At 55.1% G+C, this 25180-nt stretch overlaps 2 protein-coding genes across 4 annotated transcripts; both read right to left on the bottom strand.

Moving 5' to 3' along the window:
• Positions 1-1407: 1407 nt before the first annotated feature.
• Positions 1408-10724, bottom strand: SLC16A8 (solute carrier family 16 member 8). 3 transcript variants are annotated; one of them, XM_069807266.1, is made up of 5 exons: positions 10250-10724; positions 6435-6671; positions 5784-5927; positions 4360-5223; positions 1408-2016 (listed from the first exon to the last, which is right to left on the bottom strand). In XM_069807266.1, exons 2-5 carry the CDS (start codon positions 6661-6663, stop codon positions 1622-1624), a joined length of 1632 nt encoding a protein of 543 aa, XP_069663367.1. In that variant the 5' UTR covers positions 6664-6671; positions 10250-10724; the 3' UTR covers positions 1408-1621. The 3 variants fall into 3 exon arrangements, with proteins under 3 accessions (XP_069663367.1, XP_069663366.1, XP_069663365.1); XM_069807265.1 differs by having other exon boundaries at positions 6435-6737; positions 10246-10723; XM_069807264.1 differs by having other exon boundaries at positions 6435-6737; positions 10250-10723.
• A 1087-nt stretch (positions 10725-11811) lies between these two features.
• Positions 11812-25088, bottom strand: BAIAP2L2 (BAR/IMD domain containing adaptor protein 2 like 2). Its single transcript, XM_009930374.2, has 14 exons — positions 23707-25088; positions 22648-22723; positions 22244-22330; positions 21062-21123; positions 20568-20639; positions 19832-19948; positions 19278-19424; positions 18657-18809; positions 18050-18188; positions 17028-17253; positions 15982-16053; positions 15457-15637; positions 13592-13632; positions 11812-12790 (listed from the first exon to the last, which is right to left on the bottom strand). The coding sequence occupies exons 1-14, from the start codon at positions 23743-23745 to the stop codon at positions 12715-12717; spliced, it is 1488 nt and encodes a 495-aa protein (XP_009928676.2). The 5' UTR covers positions 23746-25088; the 3' UTR covers positions 11812-12714.
• Positions 25089-25180: the final 92 nt, after the last annotated feature.

Below are 25180 nucleotides of genomic sequence, written 5' to 3'. Positions count from 1 at the left end.
AAAAAGCCCAAAGTCACTGCTGTGACTGGCTCACAATCAGAGCTAACAATGGTGGTGTGAGCCATGGTGGGACAGGGCACAGCCCCATGGGGTTTACTGTCTCCCCTCCACTTTCCAGTTCTTATGTCTATTCTTAACCTGACATCCTTCAGCAGCTTTATTTTGCTCATCATTTACTGCTCTTGCCTTGGGAGCATCTAGAATGAAACCCTTTCCTTCACGTCCCCACTCCCCCACTGGGTTTAAATGGCTTTACGGGTCCTGCAGGCTTCGCCCGTTACCTGTTAATTTGTAGTCAGTCTGGGCTGGAATGAAACGCCTATTTTGATGGTCCCATAACCTGCCTTCCCTGTCACCCTCTGCTTAGTTTTTGATCCCTCGCTGTAGTCACAGGTTCCCCCAGGGCCTCTGAGGTGAAGCAGTTCAGGAAACCGGAAGAAAAGGCTTTGGCCAGGGGTGTTTATAAAAAAATCCAGTCCTAAAGCAGATTAGGAGTGGTTTAAGCATGCCAGGGAAGGTTGTCCTCTCTGAGTCTAGAAATCCACCACTGCAGCGGGGTGAGGGAGTCATGCCTGCCTTACCACGTGCTCCAACACCCTTGTTAGTGGCACCCAGGGGCTGTGGCTTGTCCTTCTGCCTTACCTTTGATTCCTTTACATAAGGGGGTTTTCTCTGTTTAAAAAAGGAAAACGTACACGCCTCTGGTGCCATTCCCGCTGAGTGGATAATCACTTGGGACACGGTTATTTACCTGCCCTGAAACTCCCACCCCCACAGGGACCAACTTGTTCCTTTCACACGTCAACAGGACTCACTTCAGCCTAGATAAAGCTGGCTTGCTGCTATTCCTGTCGGCGAGGCTCCATCTCATGGCTGCTCACCTAATGGCATTAGTCTTTCTTAGACATCTTCTTCTTGTACCTCAGCAGCGGCCTCTAACCCAGCGCTTCCCTACTTGGAAAAGCAGCATCATGTCACTGTCCCAGCTTTACCGCCCACAAAAGATGCTCCAGATGGAGGTGGTCGGAGCCGGTGTCCCACCGGTTTGGCAGTGCACGAGGGAGGTAGTGCAGGGAACACAGTGTCTACCTCCATGCTGGCTGCAGCTGGAGGTGGCCTGGATGATAGCTACGAGTTACACCACCTCCTAAACCTACTGCCAGCTAGCCTGGTGCTATCCTGACCGTGGAAGTGGGGCAGAGGAAACACTGACACCAGACCAAAGCGTACCAGATCTGATTACAAAGAGTCTCTAATTGTGTTTTGTATTGTGAAATGCAGAAGGAAAAGGAGAGTCCTTGGCAGCCTCTTCAAAAGACTTTCTCCAGGGCTGGTTTGGAAGTGAGGAAAGAAGATTTTTTTTCTTTTTCTTTTCTTTTTTGGTGTTTGGGCTGATCTGAGCCTGTGCTGTACCAGCACGGGTGCAGGATGCAAGTAAACGTATCACTGAGTAGTTATGTGGACATATGTACATAAGGACCAGCTATTCTTACACCTCTTCCTCTTACTTCTTACATCTGCTTTTGTCTCAGCTTTCTCCACCCCGTATCCCACCCACCCTCCCACGCTGAGGTGCATGCGAACAAGGCCAGTTTTATACATCCCTGTTCCTCTGCCCTGGCTAAAACCTGTCCCTCTCCACCATCTGGTCAGCGTTGCAGCCGTCTCGTGCCAACACCTCCCCATCCCCTTCGGGACACCCTTCTCCCTCCCCGCTCTGCTCCTCTGCCACGTGGTTGGCCTCCTCACTGGCCACCACCACAGCGTTGTCGGTGCTGTGGACCGGCTGGTGGTTATCGCTGCTGTGCTCCTCGGCTTCTTGTACGTCGGACTCTGCTTCCTCGGTGTCGCTCCCACCGCCCGCGGAGGGATTCTTCTCCGGGGGAGGTTCCTTCTTCTTCCCTCGGTTCAGGCAGCAGTAGGTGGCCATGGCCAGGAAGAGAGCAGAGAGCACTACCTCTGAGCCCGCCAGGTAGAAGATCACCTCGTAGTTCTTGAGAGCATCAACCAAGCGGCCTGATGGTTGGAGAAGAAATGAGCCGATTAGCCTCAGCCTACGCACTCCTGCATGGACAGCGCTTGCATTTGGCTGAGAACTCGTTTGTCAAGGGAAGAGCAAGAAGCCTGAATATCTAAAAATCACCCTGGGCAAGACCCACACTGTACCACCAGGAAAAGTACTGTAAGAGTGCAGGGTTGGTGTCTTCCTTTGTTTGAACAAGGTTAAATAATTGTGACACACTGATGTTATGGTCTCGTGTCGTGGTGGGCCATTTTCTTCTTGCCAAGGTGAGACGAGCCTCTGAGGATTTGGCTTGTCCAGTCTCAGAAAAGAAACAAATTTTGAGAAGGCGCTGCTATTTCTTAAGCTATCATGTCAGGAAAACACTCAGAACAGGAGAAGAAACATCTCTTCGGCAGAGAAATCCCTTTGGTTGGCTCACACCTGATGATTTCTCTGCCAAAGAGACGTTCTCAATGCATCTTCTAAATGCACCGGAACTGTCAACGGAGGGAGGGTTCCCAGTCCTTGGTGCAGGGCAGTCTGCATACCTGCCCTGCTGCAGTCAGGATGGGACCAAGGTGACCAGAGGCTTCATCCCGGTCCCGCGTGCTCCTGACTGCGCGTGTGACCCCCCCGGTCCCTGCTGCACTGTGGTGCATGGCCTGAATCCAGCCCCAGGGCACGCTCCGGAGCGGTCATGGGAGACACGCAGAAAATTCCTCCCCAGGTGAATGTGCCCCTGGTCACCCAAGCCGGCCGGCGAGCGAGGAGCCTGTGTGCACACGCGCGTGTGCGTGTGTGCAGCTTATCCTGTGCCAAACCCCCTCAGCCCCACGGAGTGGGAAGCAGCTCAGGAGGATTACACTAAACAAAGCCACTTTGTTCAACCCCCTTCCTCCAGCCGAGCACTGCTCCCCCAAGTCCGAGCCCTCGGGTTTGCCAGCACACTCAAGCTTCTCATACCAGGGGGGTCCTGCTTGGGGGGGGAGGTGGGAACCTTGACTTGGCTCCCCCCAATACCGTTCTTTGGTGACCCTGCACCGTCTGCATCCCATTTTATGCACGCACCGTACAAGGCAGAGCTAAACTGAGGCAGGAGGGCTAAGGGATGTCCCCCATCATCACCCACTGGTGTGCCTTGCTCCTTGGAGCAAGGAGCTGTTAAATCCTCCTCTCCCCCACGATCTCTTTGCAGCTGCCTCTGAGACACGTATTTCTTGACCCTCCCTGGCCTGGGACTGCCGACTGCCCCACAGCTTGTAAGATGGGACATAAATTATCATTAACATCAAGAGAGTATTCTCTTGGCCACTAATTTTTACCTGAGAGCTGGGTGGAGTTGTTGAGGGCGGGTTTTGCTCATTACTGGTGGTATGTGCTGGGGAAAAGATCACTCATGCAGAGGTCTTCACTGATGGGCTTTAGCCCACATGTTGCTGCTAAAGGAAGGGATTGCGGGAAGAAACAGAGTGGTTCCTGCCTGGGGATTTGCCCATGGTCTGTCCCTCACCCTTCCTCGCAAATCACACATGCAGGGAACTGCACTTCATTTGGAAATAAGCCTTTGGCACGATTTGGCTTTCTCAGACCTGATCAGACACTTAACAGTAACCTACACCAATCTCTTGGGTGAAAGGTCTCTCCCCATTCAACAGCCTCTTTCTGGGCTGTTTGTGGGGCATGGACCTTACCAGGGACTGTGACCTAGACTAGACTGGTTGAGAAGCTGTAAGTGTCTTAATCCTCTTAAAAAAAAAGTAACAGCAAATGCTTCAGGTGGCTCTATAAACTGTTTTGACTCGTTTGACACCAAAACGCCTGTGCCTTGGGATTGAGGCCAACACAAATTGAGATCGTTATTCACAGCACCGATCAAAAGGCCATGGACACCAAGGAGAACTTGAAAGACCCTCGCCTTGTCCTACTGAAGACTCTCAAAGGTTTGCCTGCACCATGTGCCTGACCCTGCCCACAACATGATTCTATGCAACGTTCACAGTTAAGGCAGAGACCTGGATGCCAGCATGAGAGGGAAATGCCACTGATCAGGACTGAGAGACACTGGAAGTCGTGCCACTCACTCTGGATATCTCTGTATGCCTGACATCGCTCAGGCCTCCGAGCAAAGCAGAGAGAGAAATATTACTTGCCATTTTCTGCCCCTGCTCAGATTCAGTGTTGAGGTGCATAGAGTGAGACTGGGAGCTCTCACTTCAGATCTCAGCTTCCAGAGGAAACCTGAAGTTGAGAAATAGGGTCTTTCTTCAAGTACCATGCCCGTGCCAAATACCTGCAATACCGTGGAATGGCAAATGAACAAATGAACCACCTGTGTTTTGCAGCAAGAGACCTACCTGCAGAGGGGGGACCGATGAGCACTGCGAAAGCCTCGATAAGTAGGACCAGCCCGATGGCGCTGGAGAACTTCTGGGAGCCAACGATGGCCATCAGCACCTCGAACTGCAGTGCTCCCACCATGCCATACGAGATGCCAAAAAAGACGCAGAAGATGACCAGCCCTGTGTAATTGCTAGCCCTGGCACTGCAGACGTCTGTCAAGCCGTTGAAGAGCATAGAGAAGCTGAACAGGTACGCCACGTGAGGGCGAACCCACTTCAAACCTGCCACCATGCCGCAGGCTGGGCGGGCAAAGATGTCTATGAAACCAATGATGGAGAGCAAGAACGCGGCCTCTGTGTCTGGTACACCCGTGTCCTTGGCGTAGTTGACCAGCAATATGGGGGGCACGAAGAGACCCAAGACCAGGATGAACTTTGAAATAGTGTAAATGATAAACCCTCGGTTGGAAAAGATACTAAAATCCAGAAGCTTCTTTCCTTTCTTGGGCTTCTTCTTGGCTTTCTTGGCTTTCTTGGTTCCATCAGCAGAGCTGATTCCCTCTTCTGATTTCCCTCCTATGGGCAGCATCTCCTTGGCTTCATATTTGTCCTGAGCTTTCTCCATCTTCCGCTTCATGCCCATATCCAGGGGTCTCATGACGGCTCCACAAGTGCAGCAGTTAAGCAGAAGGCCCCCCATGATAAGGAACCCACCTCGCCAACCAAACTTCTCCAGCAGCACTTGACCCAGTGGAGAGAGGGAGGAAAGGAAGACAGGGCTCCCAGCGGCAGCCAGTCCATTGGCAAGAGGCCGACGCTTGTCGAAGTAGGTGCCCAGCATGATCAGGGAGGGCTGGAAGTTCAACGCCATACCCAGACCTACATGAGGGTGAGAGCCAGGAGGGAGACAGGGAGTGCAAGAACATGAGACACGGTTTGCAACAAACTGAAAACTCCCCTCAGACTATCCTAGTCCTGAAGTCCCATGATGGGCTGCATGTGATCCCCACAAGCCTCCGCTCCTTCATTTTGGAGGGTTGCCCCCAGAGAAGAAGGGCTAAACCAGCCTGTCTACCTCAAGTGTATTTGAATCAGGTAACTGTGGCCATGTTTAGACAGGACCTCTGCCTTAAACAGGAACTGTGCCTCTCTTCCCTACCACTATATACTGATCCCACCCCAGTTGTCACGACCACCGAACATCATTTATGTTTCTTCTGTCCCTCTTCCCTCAACCCCAGGCCCTGCCTGTTTAGATCCAGCAGATGCATCTCCCACAGGTGCAATATTCAGGACTAGAAGCCTCCTGTGCACAGGTGTGAATAGGTAAAGGGACCTGATGCTAGATATGGCAATGCTAAAGGGAGATGATATACGACATGGTCATGGCTCTTTCCCAGGTAAGTCTGTGTCTGCCTCACGACTCCTGGGGCTCTCACCTGTCAGCACGCCAGCTGTCAGATAAAGCTCAATGATATTGGTCGTAAAAGATGCCAGGATCATCCCAGAAGAAGCTAGCAGTCCACCAATGAGCATCACGGGCCGGCAGCCAAACTGGTTCACCATGATGCTGCATACTGGTCCTGGGAGGAAGCAGAGGAGGCAGAGTAGGAGACCAGAAGGAGACAAAAGAACTGGGAAGGGGCAGCCAGCCCAAGCAGGGCACTCAGGGAAGATGGAACACTAGTGACGGAGATCACTACTTGGCTGCTTAGATACATGCCCTTTGGGCCCGGCCAAGGGAGAGAGGCTGCGGTGTGGAGACCTCTGCTTTGCCTTGCCTTCATCCCCCTGTTCCCTGGGAACAAGAAGGGCTTGGTGTGATAGAGGCAGCACTTTAGCAATGGGACCAAACGCCGTGTCAACAGTCTGAGAGGCAGATGGGGTGACCCCTGAGGTCTCCTGGGGCAGAGGAAACAGGGACATGAAGTGCAGCACACTTCTAGAAAAGAAGTGGTGGGACAATGTTCTGCATGTTTGTTCATGACTGGGCCAGTGAGTGTGAGGAGAGCCCATGGGGACATGGTCTGGGCCCGTAGCAGGGCAGGGAAGGCACAAGTTGGGGAGGGAAAAGTGTGTCCAAGCGTCACCTGTCCCGTAGAGCATGGCCAGCATGATGGAGGAGATCCAGGCTGTGTCACTGTAGCCCACATGGAAATCTTTCATGAGCTCCTTGAAGTAGACACTGACAGCTTTTGGGAAGGCATAGGAGAAGCCGGTGATCACAAAGCAGCCGAGGAGCACGATCCAGCCCCAGCCACCATCCGGGGGCTTCACGGGAGCTGGGAGCCGTCCTTCCTCTGGGTCATTTCTACCCATCGTCTAGCCTGGGAGGGGAAAGGCAGGCCGGGAGGAGGTAGGGCAACAGAGAGAGAGACAGAAATCTCCAGGCGCTGCAAGAAGAGAAGAGCAGAGCAGGCAAATGTTTACTACAAGGTTTCTCTCTGTGCCCACCATCTCCAAGCTCCAAGAGTCTCACTGGGGGAATCACATCATCTCTCTGCACCTTCATCCTGCCAGGTAAGGCAGAATTGCTTCAGGTTGCGAGGTCAAGCCACAGCTGGGCAGAGGTGGGAAGCTCCCCCTGAGCTTGGGGCAGCCCACAGCTCCATAACCCCTGGTCGGATGCAGCCGAGCAGGGTCACAGCTCCCAGGTAAGACTGGAGGGCTACATCTGATGTGGTGGGGCATCAGGATCCGCAGCACCCCACTTGCTCCATATCCAGCCTTGCCTGCAGGCTGGTGCAAAGTAAGAGGCAGCAACATGAACCCCTTTCGGCTCCCAAGATCTTCCTTTGAGCCTCTCCCATCCTGGTCTGCTCCAGCTGGGAGCCCTCCAGGACCTGCCCTGCTACAGAAGCCTCCAGTGGTGAGGCACAGGAGATCCATTAAGCCTGCTGTGCTTTCCTCTGGGAGGCCCGGGTGTACAGCCTTCTCCCTCTCCCTCCCTTCCCTGCCGTGAGGAGCCAGATTTAGGAAATGGGTGAAGGGGGAGAGCACAGCAAACCGGTGGTTATTTGCATGCCAGAGAGATTAGGGCTCTGTACCTACATGGAGGAGCCGGAACAAAGCCTAAGGGGGGGAGAAGAAAGGAATTAGAGGGGATGTCTTGTGAGTCGCTCTTGGGGCTCTTAAGCTGCACAGGAATTTTGTTCCAGTTGGCTGCTGTGGGTCTGTTTTTCTTATTTCTCCCCTAGGCACCAGGTCTCTGCCATACCCCTTCCAGCACCACTGGCCTCAGTTTCTTGGTCAGCCAGGCTTATTTTCGTACCTATATGCAAAACCATCATCGGACTTTGACTATAGATGCTCCCCAGTAGCATCAGACAGGCATTAGAAAACATGGGGGCTTTCTCCATGCCTGCACTGGGCTTTGTCAGGTCCAGTTTGCCCTGTCACCGTCCTGCCTGGCAGCACACTCCCAGCATGGGTCCTCTCTCCTCCCCAGCTCCCTCGGCTGAAGGACTATGAGAGGTCGGCAATGTCCCCATTCCCTTGGCACCGGCAGTTGTGGGAAATGCCAGCGGTCACGTACTGACTGGAGACTGCCGAGGGGACAAAGACACTCCTATAGATGGGACACACAGGGCTAGTGCCTGGGAGTTTTGGATCTGGGTGCATTTCTCAAAGAAGTCCCTCTTCTTCATGTCTTCCAAGCAATGGGGACAACTTGACCTGATTTCCATAGCTGCTGTGGCTCTGCACGTTAAACAAGTGCGAATCCTTCAGGCAAAAGCACGGATGGCACAAGCTGGGGTAGAGCCCAGGTAAAGGCCCTTGCTTTGCAAGAGGTGGTCCTACCCCGTGACACCCCTGAATCTTGCAGAGAAGGAGAGCGACTGACTGGTCTTTCTCAGGCTGCGGGAGGTTCAGCATGCAGAGCCAAGGCTGGAAACGGGGCTGGGAATTGCTCTGAGAGGGGTCTAAAACTGTAGTTTAGGGGATGCTGGAGGAGGGACTTGCAAGACAAGCCAACTAGGTCAGTTCTGGACCCCTCAGCAAGGGACAGGGCACCTGTGCCCACAGTGCTTCAACAGGAGGAGGCACAAAATGGTCTTGGCTGCTTGGTTTTAATCAGGTGCCCAAGCCAAGGTTTACCTGTGGAGGGAAGGGTGGGATAAGAGTCACCAGCCACCCTCAGCGGTATCCCTCCTTCCCTTCCCTGGGAGACCCTTGCTCCTGAAAACGCAAAGGGGGGGTTGTTCAGTGCAGCACCCAGGTGTCTGCCACCACCATGGGTCCCTGCAGCAGAGCTCCCCAAACCTTCAGGACCTCATTAACCAAAAAAAAAAGGGAGCAGGATCTGGCTCTGAGCATGGATTGGGGCCATGCTTCTGGATGGCCATATCCTAACAGCTCTCAGGCTGAACCACGGCTACTCCAGTCTCTCCCCCCCAGCCCAGGTCTCAGGGACTGTGGCAAGGGGCAGAGGCACGAACTGAGAACAGGGTGCTATAAAGACGTTTTCAAGGCAAAGAATCATTGCAAGGAAGAAAAAAATTAATTATACACTCTCCAGACACCCATACCTCCCCCCCCCACACCGTTTCTGGCGTTATCTGGATCTTTGGCACCCAGAAAGCCAGACTGAAGGGTCTTGCTCAGCTTCTGCCATTACCTGCCTGCTGCTCCTCTCCCAGCTCCACCCGACTGACAAGCTAGGTACAGCTGTACAAAAGGTGACCTGCTGTAAAAGCACAACGATTTCTCAATCAGTGCTGCTACTGCACCATCTGCTGCACATAGCTACTTCAAATAAGAGTGACTGCCACCAAAAATACCCTGAGCCCTTTTATCCAAGCCCCTCTCCCAGCTTTGCTTTTCTTGATTTCATCCTGCACCACAAATGAAATGAATCAATCAAACCATTGCAATTCATCTTTTTTTTTCCCCCAGCTTCCTAGCAAGAAAATATTTGTTTGCCTGTGACATGCTCTTTAGCGATTTCTGTAGCATCGCCTGTCAATGAGGAGTCAACAGCACCTGATTTTGAAGAGCACGTTAGGCAAATATCCATCAGTGCTCTCTGAGTTTGGAGCTGAGTGGGTACCTCTGCAGGAGCCACTTGCTCGGTGCTACGGAACCATCCAGCAAGGCATGAAAGGGCTTTTACCTGCCTGCAGCTAGATGTTGGCTGAAAAAGATGAGGTGCACCGGAGGAGCTCACCTGTGGAGATGCCTCCAAGGCCAATATGCTATAGCACAGCTCTGCTCGGGATTTATCCCAGCTCTGAGCCAGGCAGTTCAGAGCTGCCTTGTTCTTAACACCGCAGCACATCTGCTAGCTCTTCTGCTCATGGCGGTCACGCCGTGTACCCTGCACCTGCCTTTGCACACTCTGCAGCTTGCTATTATTTTCTCCTCAGTTAAGGAGCTTTATTCACAGGTAAAAATACCATGTGTAAGTTCACATGCATCTAAAAGCTCATCAACATGGGCACCTGCCCTTCCCCGTGCATCACAGGCGGGCGGGCCAGAGCAGGCACTGCCGCAGAGCTAGGTGCCAGGAGAAGGCTTGGGTTGCCAACCAGAAGTCACAAGCCCAGGCTGGGATGGCGAAGGCCACAGTAGGTTCAGCTGTGGCTGCCGGTCCCTGGACACACACGGAGCACAGAGCAGCCGGTGCTGGATGATGCTCGGCAAAGCCCCACTGTGCCAGGCAAGCTGCATCCAGGAGGGTCCGCAGAATTACTAGGATGGCTCCTAGTGCCTCCACAAAATACGGATGGGGTGGCGGGGGGGGGGTCTGTTTATTAAACGCCAGGGCCACGATTCATGCCACCAGCCTCCCCAGCTCGCAGACAACACCCTGGGAAAGCATTTGTTAGAGAATTAACCGAGCGCGGGATGAGCTGTCCCCTCGGCAGCCAGTGCCAGGATGGAAACATCCCTCCGCGCCACTGACCTGCGCGACAAAGCGACGACCTCCCGAACACGGGCTGAGCGGACCCGTCGGCAGCACTCCCTTCTCCCTCTGTCTGGCACTTCCCGGCTCCGGATGAGGACACCGGGTTAGATGGTCCTGCTGGCTCTTTGCTCCATGGTGGGCACGCCGTCAGCCGGGCACGGAGGGATGCCTGCAGGAATCCAGGGTCCGTCGAGTGATCTCTTGTGCCCCGCTCCTTCCTTCAGGGCAAACTACGTCTTCACAAGAGAGCTAATCCCCCTCTCAGTCTGCTTTCCTTCGGCTTCGACGCTGCCCGGCAAAGCCACCTGCGGCCGATCGGAGCGGGGGGGGACGCCCCGCGCGGGGGACCCCCTTGCCTCCTGCGGGTGCAGGTAGTACCCCCACGGTGCTCCCAGCGTAGATGTGGGTCAGCGGCCGCTTATGGTTTCAGGTCGGTGGAGACCGGCGGGTGCTGAGCCGGCAGAAAGCACTTCTCCACTTTTAAGAGGCTTTTCCAGCCAATGGGGAGGAGGTGGCTGCCTGCCACGGCCCGAATCCCCCGGTAATCCCGCTGCCATGGGGCTCCTCGCCGTTGCCCCAGCAGAACGGGGGAGATTTGGAGGGGGTGAGGTGGGAGAAAGCCGGGTGAGGGTATGGGGGTGCCGGTGATGGACACAGCCAGGAGGGAGGGTGCCGGGGAGAGGGGCAGTGGAGGATGAGGGCAGGGGCCCGTGCTTCAGTAAGGAGCAAAATGGGGGAAGGGGCTGCCTGCAAAGCCCCCCCGCTGCTTCCCCAGGCGCCGGTCAGAAGGATGGAGACACGCTGGCGTGGTTTTGCAAGCCCCGTGCCCAGCAGAGAAGGAAGACAAGGTGAACTGGCCGAGGAATTGCTGTCGTCCATGGCTCGAAGTGCCAGATCCAGCCCACCCCTGGCAGCTCACTAACCACTCACCCCCCCCCAAACAACCCCCCTCAGTGGCTGCCATGGGGAAGGGGGTCCGGCGGGTGCTGGGGATGAGCCAGTCTCCAGCCACACGTGGGGGAACCCGTTTTACTTCCAGGGAGGGGACTGGGGCTCACCCCAGGTGGAGATTTGGGGAGGGAAAGACCCGGACCGTAAACCCCCAAAGACCCTCAGCCTCCTGGCAGCTGGGGGGGGAACACGGGGGCTTTGCAGTGCTCACAGCCAGGGTTTAATTTCTATTAATAAGGCTAATCGGCTAAAGCCCTGGCTGTCACTCTCGCTCCCTCCCTCGCCGCCTCTCCCATGAGGGCTCCCCCAGCACATCCAGGGCATCCCCGGTGCTGGGACCCCCACAGCTCCCAGGGGAGAGTTCCCCCCCCCCAACACCGAGCAACGCCCGGGGTGTCCCCAGGGCACAGGGTCCAGCAGTGGGCAAGGAGAAGATGGCTGCCAGGCCTTGTCCTCCTGGGCAAGGGCCTGCCCATGCATGGCAGCTGATAAGTGGGGGCTTGCTGCCATCCAGCGATAAGACAGCCTGGGGATGGGGGGGTCGGGGGGCCAGCGGTGGGTCATGCAGTCTTTCTGGTGCCCTCTATGTCCACCCTGGCCCCCTGGGCTGGCAGTTGCCCCATCCAAAGCCACAGCACTGCGGCGTTCAACACCCTGACCACGGGCAACCGTCACGGCCTCAGTGCTGGCGGGGACCCCACGTCCTCCTCCCCGCTGCGTCCCCTGACCGAGGTGACGTCCCAGCCACTGGGACGGCTACAGAAGTGGCGTTCTCCATTTTATTTAAAAAAAAAAACAAAAAAGAACCCCAAACAAATCTTTTCCACAGGACAATTAGGCGAAGGAGCAGGGCAGTGGCGCTGGGCACTGTCACCTGCCCCTACCTTGCCCCAGGGCTGCCCAGCAAGGGAAGGGGCTGCGCCGGGGGCAAGAAGGGGCAGATGCTGCTACAAACGGACACGGTTGCCAAAGAGCATAGAGCTGCATGCCGCAGAACCCGTTGGCTGGACCACATCGCTGGAAGCCTTCTTGTGGCCTCCTCCATCTGGGGTTAACTTTTCTGGTAGCAAAGGGACTGTTTGGCGAGTGTCCTTCTCTGCCCCCAACAGGGCTAGCAAAGCTTCGCCTTCGTCATCCTGTTAGCACTTCCCCACGCTGCAGATGATCTTACCCATCGGTTCCCTCTGCCTCCCAGACCAGCAGCATCCCCTCTCCCAGGCCACCAGCACCAGTAAAGCCAGAGTTCTCCCACTAAAGCACAGTAACATCACACGGGACGGGGGAAGGAATGGGGGAGGCAATCCAAAAGTAGCCGCAGGGGTCTGCTGCTGGCTAAAGCATGCCAGACAGGCAGGCGAGAGGGATCCCGATGTCCTGGAGGGAAGGGAGGGGAAGAGAGAGGTTACTCTGTGAGCGGTAGCACTAGGTCACTGCCCAGTTGGGAGTTGCAGCTCGTCACTTGTATGCTTCCCCCTTCCCTGCTGAGGTTCTCCGCCGTCCACAGCCCCGCTTCATCGGATGATGGGTGCCGAGCGGTCGTTGGTGACTGTGGGACGCAGCTTGACTGTGGCAAAGGGGTTGGTACCTCTGGAAGGGGAAAGGAAACAGGCAGCCATCAGGAAATCTGCAAAGACCACACAAGTGTCCTGCTGACCAAGCAAAGGTTATTTAGTCCTGCCGGACAGCCACCTCCATGCTGAGGAGGGAAGTGTGGTAATGGTTTCTGCTGAGTATATTTTCTCCCATGTGGTTCCCCTTGGGCTCTCCTCAGGGTTTCTCACCCTCCCTCTTCCATATGGTGACAAAGGGACCCTAGCATAAGGCTGATAAGGCTGTCCCTTGCGGTAGCACTCTACACTTCTGGCCCCTGACCCTCCAAGCAAGGAGCCGGGGAGTGGAAAGAGGCCACAGCACCATGCCAGAAACATGGAGACAAAAACCCAGCTTCAGGGAGAAAGAAAGCAGGGATTTATGGCAATTCTCATCTCCACAGACCTGACTCATCAAAGCTGAAAGCCACATCCCTTATGCCTCAGTCCTTTCCAAGCAGGCAGAGCTGCACAAATCATTTAGCTCCACTCTCAGGCTGCAAGCTGCTGGTATGGCTCTTCCAGGGTGGAAGGGAAGGAGCATGAAGGTCTGGCCATCTGCTCAGGGTGCTCAGGTCCTGCCTGCTATTACCAGCGGTAGGAGAGAGCCTTCCCAGTCAGTAGAGGCCAGAATGGCCCACCTCTGCCTCCTGTCCTGGAAGGTGGGTTGTGCATTGCTTTCCTCCAGACACCTCATGTTCCTCCCATGTTTGATAATCCAAAAGATTAAATAATAATAGTACTGTATTAATGCCCCCTTGTCTGATGATTCCAGAGCACAGCCCCATGCATCACTCACCGTGGGAAGAGTTCGGGGGGCTGGTCAAATACTCCTGATTTCTGCAGTGAAAAGAAAGGCAGCAGTGAGTGATTGGGGGGGGGAATGGCGAGACAAAAGCGGGGCAGGAAACACCACACACACAGAGGAAGATTTCACAAAACACTTAAGTGAGTTAGGAGCCCAAGTCCTATTAATGGGGCTCTGACTCCTTATTCATTCAAACTTTGCATAGTCCCACAAATTCACCGTTACAGATAACACCCTGATTTCTGTGGTGGGGGTTGTCCCTACACCACAGGTTCCCTATTCCCCTAGGACACCTCCCTCTGTCTTGGGGAAGAAAGTAGATGCCTCAGATCCCCAAAGGGTCGTGTCTGAAGAGCACAGCAAACAGTGACAGTCTGAGCTACATTTCACCCTGCCAGCACAGCCAGAGATGCCCCCCTCATGTTGCCCACACACCCTGGCAAAGAGTTTATCGTCAATACCCTCACATGCTTCCTGCATCCATGGGGAACTCAAGAGCTGTAGCTACCTACCCCACACCACATACTGTTTAAATGTGGACCAACCTGATGAGGGAAGATGGACCTAGGCCCTGTGGCCCTTATTCTTGGCCAGTAGATAGTGAAAGATCAGTGACAACTGGCCTGCTAAAGTATGTCAGTAGCTGGTGGCAGACAAGCAAGCCACATGTGGCTATCTGTGTTCCAGCTGGGAAGTCAAACACACACCCATTTGCTCCTGGCTCAACTGGAGGATGTCTTGGGCATAAGTTTAGAGCAAGGCTGAGTCTTTCCAAACTTCTAATGAGGCTCAGTCGCTCTGCCATGGTACTCCAAATGCTCCACACCCTTCATTGCTCAATCCCAGGTCTATCCCTACACTCTAGCCCTGGGACAGGATGGAAACCAATAACCCGCAGAGCCTGTTCCCCTCTGTGTTGTGCAGCCTAAGGCTCCCTGAAACCACAGAGCAGGACATGAAGGGAAAAAAGCGTAATTAAATGTTGCATTTTTCAATCCTTTGAGCCATCCAGTTGCTTGCAACCTCACGCTGGCCTGAAACCAGCGACCAGAGATGAGGTTTCCCAGCCTCCTATGAGACTGAGCAAGTAACGCTCCATGGGCAGCACCATTAACCCTCTCCCAGGTCCTCACCTTTAACTGTCCTCAACTTTAATTTTGCCCTCACCAGTCAATTCCCCACAGCTGGAAGCAGTGATAAGCGGATGGTTTCCTTCTCCGTACACCACCCACAAGCCACGGGTTGGACACAACTTGTTCTAAGGCTCTCCAAAATGCCTGTGCCCTCAGCTTTTCCTCTACCCCAGCTGTGACTTTAACCCACCCCTTGCTTGAATTCAGAAGAGGAGCCCTACGAAACACCTCTCCATTCTCTGAAGGGAGAAGGAGGATGGCATCTCTGTTAGCTGGTCACCCACTCCCAGCCCAGCCTGATCACTCCATGGTCCTACTATTAGCAGAAAGAGGTGCTGCCCTGGAGCCACCAGAAATCAGGCTGGGAGGTCATGGAGAAAAGGACTGAACTGAAGGGTCCCTGGTGAGCAAAAAGAGAGAGAAATGAGAAGGGCAGGGGCAGAAAAGCAGTCCCTTGAGAGAGCAAAGGCAGGCACTGAGGATCTGCACACACAAGGCTGACTGGCAGGGGCCACCAGGACATGGTGGCACACAAAGAGACTGGGTGAAAAAGGCCAGTGCTGACAAGACCCCTTAGCTGAGGAAGGGAGGAGGTCACACACCAACATCTGGAAGGTGTTTTTCTTTCTCAACAGGCCAATGCAGAAAAAATGTGCCTTGGAGGATGAAAGTCAGACATGGCCCACACCATACACACCCACCAGTCACTTCTCCCACACTCACCTTGGAGCCAGAACTGACGGGGGTGGCCACCCCACTCTGGTGACCGCTGGCACCCACCGAGAGGGGAGGTGGGTTCAGCAAACTGGGCTGGGCAGCGGCAGGCCAGTAATTGCTAGAGGAGGGAGTGCTGGGATGGTCCAGGATGTCATCCATACTGTGACTGCTTCGCAGCGGGAAGGACCTGAGCAAGGGGAGAAGAGAGTGGGGTGAGAGTCAAAGATCAAGGAACAGGGAGCAGCATAGGTGCTAGTCACAACACGTATCTATGGGATGTCTGTGGAGAAAATACACATAGCTCGGACCGGCCCAGTCACAAGCACTTTTCAGAAGACATTGCCTGTTTTAGGGGAGCCATCTAGGGTAAGCCTGTGTGATCTCCAGGGCACAGCGAGGTTCTCAGCAGATGCTCCAGCATGGGAGCACTGCAGCTCTCCACGGGGCACACCCCAAACGGGTACCCCACTGGTGTTAGTGACCTACCAGGAGCCACTCCAGCTCCTGCCTGGCCAGTTGCTCTCCTGTTACCTGGTGGCTGGCTCCTGCATCTCCCTCGCATCCTCCAGAGGCTTGACATAAGCTTCAGGGAACCAGCCGCATCTAGGGCACAGAAGCAGAGAGAAATGAGCTCCAGGCAACCATGGTTTGTGGCTCTTCAGATCCAGCCGCCCAGTGCTCCTGATCTTCACCCATCCCACGCATCAACCAAGCCGCTGCTGCCGCTACCACGCCTGGCAGGGTTTCTGCACATCTTTTACCCTTCCCTAGGTGGGGCATGAGGTTATCACGAGGCAGTCCTTGAGCTTGGAGCGGGACTCGCTTATCTCAGAGGCCATGCAAAATCCATGCTCCCGGGGAGCAATACTGGCGCAATCCAGGAAGAGCTGCTCCGACTGAACACAATCACAAGGAAGCCAAAGCCAGCACAGAAGGAAGCTGTGGAAATCCCTCCTCCTCAGGGAAAAGCAGTTCCACCCTAGAACCCCCCCTCAAAGAAAGGCAGTGCTCTTGCTCATCTCACATCTGAGCATGAGCTTCCCTGCAGAGTGCGGTGCAGGGATCCCATGGGGAACAGGGCGGGCTTTGCACGGAGGTGTTGGCCAGCAGTGCCACAGGGAGTAATTCAGTAAGCGCTGGGTGCAGCAGTTTCCATGCCCTGCCTGTGCTGGAGGCTGCGGCGGCGGTTGCGGTGTGAGCTGAGAAATGCCAGGCCTCTCAGGTAACTCCAGCAGTTCACGGCCCTGAGCTGGGTCCCATGACAGGGGTCAGTCAGTCATGCAAGCCGGGAGGGGGTCATTGCATCCCTGGCTTTCCCACCCAAAGCCCCTGGAACTCTCTCAGGCAGCTCATCCTCATTAGCCCTGCCCCACCGCATCTCCTCGGCTTGGAGAGCCCCCGTGCTACGCACGGGCCGTGACCGAGGACAAGGCGATGTCCCACACAGATGGTGGGTGAGACGCAGTGCCCAGACCACACCAGGAGGGGAACGGGGACATAATTTCAGGCTTAAGCCTCCCAGCTCCAGACCCAACAAGCATGCGTCAGGCCGATTTACAGCCCCAAAAATCACATACGTGGACGAGCCCTCCAGCTTGCCGTACAGCCAGCCGTTCTGCGCATCCGGCATCAGCACCGTGATGACGTCCCCGGGGTCAAACCGTAGCAGGGTCCGGTTGACACCCGTCGTGTGGGGCACGATCGCCTGCACTCTTGCCATGCCGCTCCTCCTCCTGCCTTCGCTGCCGCTGCCGGACTCGCCAAAGGAACCCGAACGGGAGATACGGCCGGTAGGGAGCAAACCTGCGGGGAGGCATCCGAGGGGTTTGGCTGGAGTCTGGCATCCTCCTGCAAGACCCACGCTGCCTCGAAGAGACCGGTGCTTCCCCAGTCAAGTAATTACTCTAGAGGAGTAGATGGCCTTTCTCTGCAGGGAGAGAGCAGGGCATAGCATGGGCAAAGCACGGTAAAATGTCCATCTTGCAGGAGGAAATCAACTCAAGATGAAACCATTTGCTTTACGTTATGACCTCTTTGGCCAAATGTCTAGAGCATAGGCACTGCGTGCCCTCACTGATGGCCCTCTTCCTGACCCTGCTCAAGCAGCTGAGTATTTGGGTCATTTTTCTCTCCCCCTGCCCTTTTTCAAATTTTTTTTAAATGCTTTAAAATTAAATTTTTCAGGAAGGAAAAGCAGGTGAGACATGAGGTAAGTGGCTGCGTTTTGAAGGGCAGGCTAATATTTAATCCGGTAGCATGAAGGAAGGTGCTTTACTAAAGAGGGAACTCCAGTAAGAACCAGCCCACATGGTTCAAGGAGCCTTGAAAATTGTATATCTGTGGGTTCCCCACCTCACAGAGCCAGCAAGCCTGGCCTTGTCCTGGGTGGACCCTGCTCTGAAGGTTGAGCTCATCCTCTGCTTCATTCAGCCTTGCCCTCCCCAGCTCCCATATGCACTGTCCTCCCACCATGCCCAGGAACGTGGCTGAGGACCAGTGGCCTGACAGAATGGTGGTCTCTCCCCAAACCCAACCCTGTTCCCAGAGCAGTCCAACCCCTGTGTGTCCCCACAGCATTGCTCCCGGACTTGGGTCATACTGGCTGATGGTGTCCTCCGCAGTGACCGCCTGGGGGGCTCTGGTTGAGGAGACAGTCTCATTTCTGGAGGCTCTGGAGAGAAGACGCTGGATCTATTCCCAGTCATGGGGGAAGCAAAGTCCCCAAGGGGTCTCTGGGGCTGTTGGAAGAAAAAGAGGCTGAACGCATATCCACAGGGGCTGCATTAAGCGGGACATGCTCTGAGAGATATCTAGTCCCTCTCAGAAAGCCAAACCCAGCATGTTGGTCCATTGTAACCCACACAGACGCTTCCCTTCATCTTGGCCAGGAAAGGCTATGGAAGCTGGACAAGGCAGCAAGTACTACGGTCGGCCAAGGACTGGCCTTGCCCTGCAGCCTAAAAGGGGCAGCTGCAGCCTCGCCACCGTAGAATCATAGAATAGTTTGGGTTGGAAGGGGCTTTTCAAGGTCATCTAGTCTAACCCCCTCTGGAATAAGCAGGGACGTCTTCAACTTGATCAGGTTACTCAGAGCCCCGTCCAACCTGACCTTGAATGTTTCCAAGGATGGGGCAGCCACCACCTCTCTGAGCAACCTGTGCCAGTGTTTCACCAAACAAAGTAGAGGCTGTCTGTGGGCTCCTCACCATCTCAAGATGGGTGGGGGTAAGTCGGCCCGATGGATACCCCTGGCTGTGGGAGGCTGCGAGAAGCCCCTGCGAGTGGCTGTTTGAGGGGTTGCGGCTGGCCTCCAGCTGCTCCTTCCACTGTGGTGCCTTGGTCTGGATCATGCCCCTAGCCTGGGGAGCGAGAGAAGAAGACGGGGTGACAGACAGGGCAGAGCAGCTACAGAGGGAGCCGAGGGCTACCTACATGCATTAGATGAGGGACCAGGTCCTCCCACAATTAGGTTTGTGGGAATGGCCAAACAGAGCCCTGCGGGAGTGAATTTCTAGGACGGCACCCTCCAGCAGAGACCCTGTGGTCCCAAAGACCCTGCTATAAACACCTTTCCTCTCCCATCACTCACACACCCAGCTAACCCTGTGTCAGCACCATCCTCAGCCCCAGGCACGCTCTCCCAGCTTCGTACAGTCAGCCTGGACCCCGCAGCAAGAAATGAAAGAAAGTTTCCTGCCCAGTCCACACACAGACATTGCCTTCACCCGAGGGGCAGCTCAGCCTTGGCTTCCTCCTGCTTGCATGTTCTCCCTCCAGCCATGCTGCCTGCTCCCCCAGCTCTGCTCCCCAGCACGCCAGGGCCGTACCCTGCTGTAAAACTGGAGCAGAGTGTTGTAGAGCATCTGGTGCTTTTCAGCCAGAAAGCGGTAGCGGCGTTTCTCCTCCAGCTCAGCCTCCCTCTGGCTCTCAGAGACAAACGCCTGCATCTCCGAGCGCAGTCGCATCACATTCTCCTGGGCCACAGGGGAAAGAGGGAGGAAGGGATCAGCATAAATCCAGCAGAGTGGGCTCACACATGGCAGGGGAAGGGTTGAAATGGGTCGTCACATCTACCAGCTTCCCAGTCCACCTGCAATGCTGGAGCAGCACAGAGGAGCTAGAGCAGAGTGCCAGGGAATAAGACCTTGCACACTGAGGCTTGCTAAATGAGGAAAGGGCTTGGCAGGAGTGAGCGCCACAGGTCAGAAAGCACCCTGTAGAAAAGGAGTTTCCTCCTTTCCAGACAAGCCTGCTGCCTTTTGAATGTTGGGGTCAACCCCTTGGCTTTTAAGGAAGGACAAGGTTGCTGAGAAATCAGCCCTGGCTCCGGAGAAATCATCCAGTTCTTTTTCCAACTCCCCTTCCTGCAATCCATGCTCACCTTCATCTCCCGGACATTTTTATCACGGGCCCTCTCCATTCTCCACAGCTCTGCCATGCACTTATCCAGGTTGGTGGCTCTGCGCTGGTACTCCAGCTCATACTGCTTCTGGCTCTCCTGCCAGGGAGAAAGCAGGCTCGATGAGGAACCAGAGACCCAGCCACACTGTGATGCAGCAAGGGTCCTGCTCCGATGGGTGGCGGAACATCTGAGTCCCCTTGAAATCAGGCTTCACCTGGACCTCTTATAAAAAGTCTTTCTTTACCTTTCTCTTCATTTTGAAGGGCCCCAGAGTGCTGATGAACCTCAAGATCTCAGGAGCCAGAACTGGCACCCAGCTCCCCCAGCACTGGGAGCAAGCCCCCAGGTCTCTGTCTCCCTCTGTGACACTACCCACCAGCATGGCCGGCTGGGCCACAAGGGCACAGGACCCATACCCATGCAGAGGCTGTGGTTTGGAGAAGCTGGGAACTCTGCTTTTGGGATGCTGAGTCTCTCAGCCCCATTGAAGCATTTGGCAAGTCCCGCTGCACAAAGAACAGTCGCCTGCCCTCTTTAGCCCTCCATCATCAGCCAGACTGGGGGGGTTGGTCCAAGAGGGGAGAATTAGATAAGTCCCCCTAACTCCTGCTGAGGAAAGTCAAGGAAACACCTCAAGTGCTCAAGCAAAAGCCCTTGGGTGGACGGGAGAGGGAAATAAGGAGGGTTGAGGAGGAGAAAGGAGTTCATCACTCACACTGATGAACTGCACATCCATTTTGGTGTTCTTTTCCATGTGCTGCAGCAGGTCCACGTGGAATGTCTGAGCCTGGAAGAGACGAAGGAGCCATCACCCTCGTCCCTTCACCATATGGGCTGTTACATGCACTGTGGTGAGGGGCAGCTCATAAAACCCGCAGAGCTGGTGACCCTCTTGCCACCACCCCATACAGAAGCCAGAAATGGGCACATCAGGCATCGCTCCATCTACTGCACACCTGCCACCGTGCTTGTGGAGAGGTGGTGACAGTCCACCAACGGCACAAAACATTGAACACCAGCCAGGCTGTGGGCATGCCAGCTCTGTAACAGACCTCTGTCACATACAGCAGGGATAGCAGAGAGGCAGGCATCTGCCAGCAGGCACGTGAGAGGGCAGGAGATAGGGCAAATTGGGCAAATGTTGGCAAGCTGTTGTTAAGGATGTCCCTTTTTTCCCCACCTGCACCAGCCCTCGGGAAAACCACTCACCACAACTTCCAAATCAGAGCTCAGGAGTCTCTGTGTGTTGGACATCTGCATCAGAATTTCACCTGCAGGGAAGAGACAGTAGAGGATGGAAGAAATCCTGCGGCCACTTCCTTGTGTGCTCAAGGAGGCAGACCAGCAGCGTGCAACTCGGGCTGATGATATATGGGTGTGAAAGTCCAACAGATATCGCAACACAGTGCTCTCTGCACCCTGAGAGAGACTGGTAGCCTTCCTCCTCAGGGCTCAGCTCCACCACCACTCCCCAGGCACTGCCAACATGGGCTTGCTCCAGCCCACAAAGCTGCCAGACCAGCATTTTGCTACAGCCCCAGATGCCAGCAGGCAGCCTTGGCTCTGCCATGGGCTCTGGGTGCTGGGTTTCTGCTCTGCCGCAGCCCCTACGAGCCCCATTTCCACCCCCAGTGGCACCCCAGCTACGGTGCATGGTTCTGGCTGTCCTACAGCAAAGTAGCTACAGCACCCGCTGCTGATGCTGTGCGCGGTCCCACTTCACCGGTGTTGGCATTATGAAACCGTGAAGGGAAGAGACTGATGACAGGGAGCAGAAGAGTGAGCTGGGTGATGCAGATGATGGTAGGAGTCTGCAGAAGGGACATATCTGCTGGAAGTCATTTTACTAAAATGTTAAGTATCAGAGCAGTTCCCTGAACATATTTTCAGCAGCGGTCATTAGGCTGCAGAATTATTTGTGCTGCTGAGTGTAAGCCCCTCAGCTCTGAGCTGCCTTTTCAGCTGGCTGCAGGCTCAGGAGGACAACACCCCATCAGCTGTTGTCAGTCCATGCTCTCCGGCTTTTCCCTCACACCTGCAAGGAAGGGTAAAATGGTTCCTCCACAAAGAAAACTTCAGATCTCAGGGCAGGATGCCTCAGCAAGGACTGGTTTCCATGAGAGATCCATTACTGGATGTCCATCCCAGGAGCTGGGCTGAGTCATTGATCTCAGAGAGATACAGGGGAGAGTGGCGGGCCCTTGGGGGATATTCAGGGATACACAGTAAATTTGATTTTTCCTGGCTGGACAGGGCCTGGTGCTGTGAAACGCCATTTAGAGGAGCTGTCTTCCTTCCCTCAATATCTGGAAAGAGACTAGCTAAGGGGGAAGGCCAAAAAAACATAACTGTGCCTCATCACAGGACAGATGGAGAGCAGGAGAGCCTTACCCAGCATGTGTGAGGTGGAGCTCTGCAGCGCTTGCTCCCCAATCTTCTCGATTGCCTTAAAATACACTTCAGCTGCTTTAGATAATGCTGTGAGGAGAGGAGAGGGGAGGTAAGGATCTGGCCTGCCTTCCCACCATCGCCAGCCCCAGCAAGCAGCACACGGGACAGCCACTCCGTGGTACATCGCCTATATGCAAGGGCACCCCATCTCTCCCCATCCGCGCCTAATAACAGCAGCAGGTCCTGGAGCAGGAGAAAAGTGAGTAAGAGCAGCTGAGGACATGCCAGGGAGGGGACCAGCAGCTTTGCCCTGGGTGACAGCAGTGCCTCCTGACGCACAGTGGACACCCAGGATGGACACAGCAGCACGATCTGGAGCCTGGGCCATGCGAGACCCCACTCACCATGGAAGGCACGCAGGTAGTTGTTCCCCAGGTACACCAGGTTCTCCAGCGCGGGGTTGAACTGCTCCAGAATACTCTACGGCCAGGCAGAAGCACGTTAACACCGGTCTTCCCCACATCCCAGAGACCTCAGCAGATCGATGCCCTCCCACTGTGGTTCAGCTGAGTGCAGCAGGGACCCAGAGTGCTCCCCCAGCCATGATGCTGGATGGCCATGGTGATGCACAGCCATGCACAAAGTCAGCTCCCTGTATCAGAGGTAGCTGGGACCTTCGGCTGCCCTGGGTCCTCTCCAGCCAGCCAGGAGAGGAGCAATGCCAGAGGACAAGGTAGCTCTCTGGAGAGCCAAGTGGTCACCTAAAGATGCCTTTCTCCCAGGGTCCCACACCTGCTGCAGACAGGGGAGTCACTGCAAGCGGATCTGGGCAGCCTTTCCCCTCACCCCTGAGTCTGTTGGGGTGAGGGCCACCGCTTATTAACCAGGCATGAACACGACTTTTTCCTGGCCAGGATTTGGTGCACTGCCAGAATCAGCAGCTTGCTAAGATGGACTGTTTCAGACCAGCCTCTCTGCTGGTACATACCTGCTGTACATATCCAAGATGTTTATTGCCTATAGCAGGGAAGACCAGAGGCTGGAATAAGCAATTCCCCCTTCTCCCAGCCCTCACTGCCTTGGTGTCGCACCGATGTGCGCAGGGAAGCATTCCTGAGTTCAGACTGCTCTTTCCAGCAAAGGGGAAAACAGCTGACTGAGCTCCAGCTTCCCACCAGCAACCAAGATGTCTCGCCCTTCATAAACATGCTCCATGTCCAAACCCCCCTGGTTGCCCAGTTCTCTCCCAGATCTGCCTTAAGACCCACACCACCCTCCCCCCCTGCCAGCTGTCTGCTCTCAAACACACTCCAGAGCGCTGCTGCAGTTCAGCCTGGGGACGGATCCAGCCCTCGGCTGTCCACCCACCCTTCAAGGGAGCCTTTGGCAGAAAACAGCTCTTCTCCTCCCACCCACACGTCTCCCCTAGGCAGACAGGAGCAGTCCCTGGTGTCGGCACTCACCTTATAGATGGAGATGGTGGATCTGTAGGACAGGTCCATCTCCAGAGCCTTTTCCCTCTCCCACGGAGAAGCAAGGAGCAAAGGAGAGCACAAGGTGCTATACCGGCCTGGAGGACTCTGCTTCTGCACAGCCAGCTGGATGGAAAGAGCCCGTCACTGGCAAGGTAGGACAGCAGGAAGACACAGATGTGGTACAAAGGGAATGGAGCACTGCTGGAGTTTAATAATTCACCAGCCAAGAGGCTGGAACTTGATCTCTGGAAGTAACCGGACTCTGGGGAGAGAGGAATCCTGCGACAGCCAGCAAGGGCATGTGACCACCTCCTTGAATTATTGATTGCCGGCTCAGTACCCAGCTCTCCCTGCCCTGACACCTGCAGAGCCAGCCACCTGCCAGAAGAACTGCCTTATGGCTCACGGCCTCCATCACCGCCACCACTCGGAGGTGGCTCGCTCAGCCTCGCTGTGCTTGTGGAGCATCTTCAGGTCTCTCTCACGCAGGCACCTCGGAGTCAGGAGATCCCTATCAGCTTGTGATCGCAGGCAGCGAGTAGCAGCAGGCAGAGGGAAACGCAAGGAAAGCTCAAAATAGGTTTTGCCTCTTCCCTGGCTGCTATTCCCCCACCCCAGGCCTCAGTCCTCTGGCTCTTTGCCTCCCTCCCGCTCCCAGTCTCTCCGAGACTCCCAAACAGCAGGCACAAGCTTGTGCCTGAACCCTCCTGCTCTCCCTGCCTGTGTGCCAGGAGCCCGAGCACAGCGTCACTCCGGGAAGTCCCTGCAGATGGTGCAGGCTTATAAAGGGGGAGAGTGCAAGCCAGGGGCAAAAAGCAGAAAGGAACTCACGTTCTCTCTATCCCACGATGTGGGGTTTTGTTTTTTCCACAGGAGGGTAAGCCCCTCCGTTATGCAGGAAAAAGAGAACCTTTACTCCACATTAATAGCCCCTTAATTCCTCAATCTCCTTTGTGACAGTGACTATCAGAAGGAAGATAATCAGTTTTCAGCCCTATTCATGACTCAGCACCCACACCCCTGCCAGCAGTGTCCCCTAGGAATCAGTGGGCACCAGGTCCAGCAAGCTTGCAGCAGTTACCTTGTCCAGGAACCACCTGGGGATACCAAAGTTAAAGCCCCATCTTCAGTCATTTGTATCGCAAGGGTTTTCAGCGTTCCTCTTTTGAGGCCAGACCAGCTCTAAGAGGATTCTCACATGGGAGCTGGTCCGAAGCCTCTCCGCTGGTTGCAACTGATAAGTCCAGCATGCCATGCTATGCTCCGTGGGACAGCCAGCCACTCACACCACACATGTGCTCCCAGGGCTGGCTGCAGGGACAGGCCATTCACCTCTTCAGCTCATACAAAGGGTATAATCCTGTGTCTCAAGGAGCCCAATTCCTGATTTTCTACCTGTAAGAAATTCAGAGGCTGCAAGCTCAGAATCCCTCTGGGACCTTGCAGGATGGAGAGAGAGACA

Source organism: Haliaeetus albicilla, chromosome 19 (assembly GCF_947461875.1).
Source record: "Haliaeetus albicilla chromosome 19, bHalAlb1.1, whole genome shotgun sequence".
Taxonomy (NCBI): Eukaryota; Metazoa; Chordata; class Aves; order Accipitriformes; family Accipitridae; genus Haliaeetus; species Haliaeetus albicilla.
Note: the sequence above shows the minus strand (reverse complement) of the source record. Positions and strands in the feature narration are given on the sequence as shown.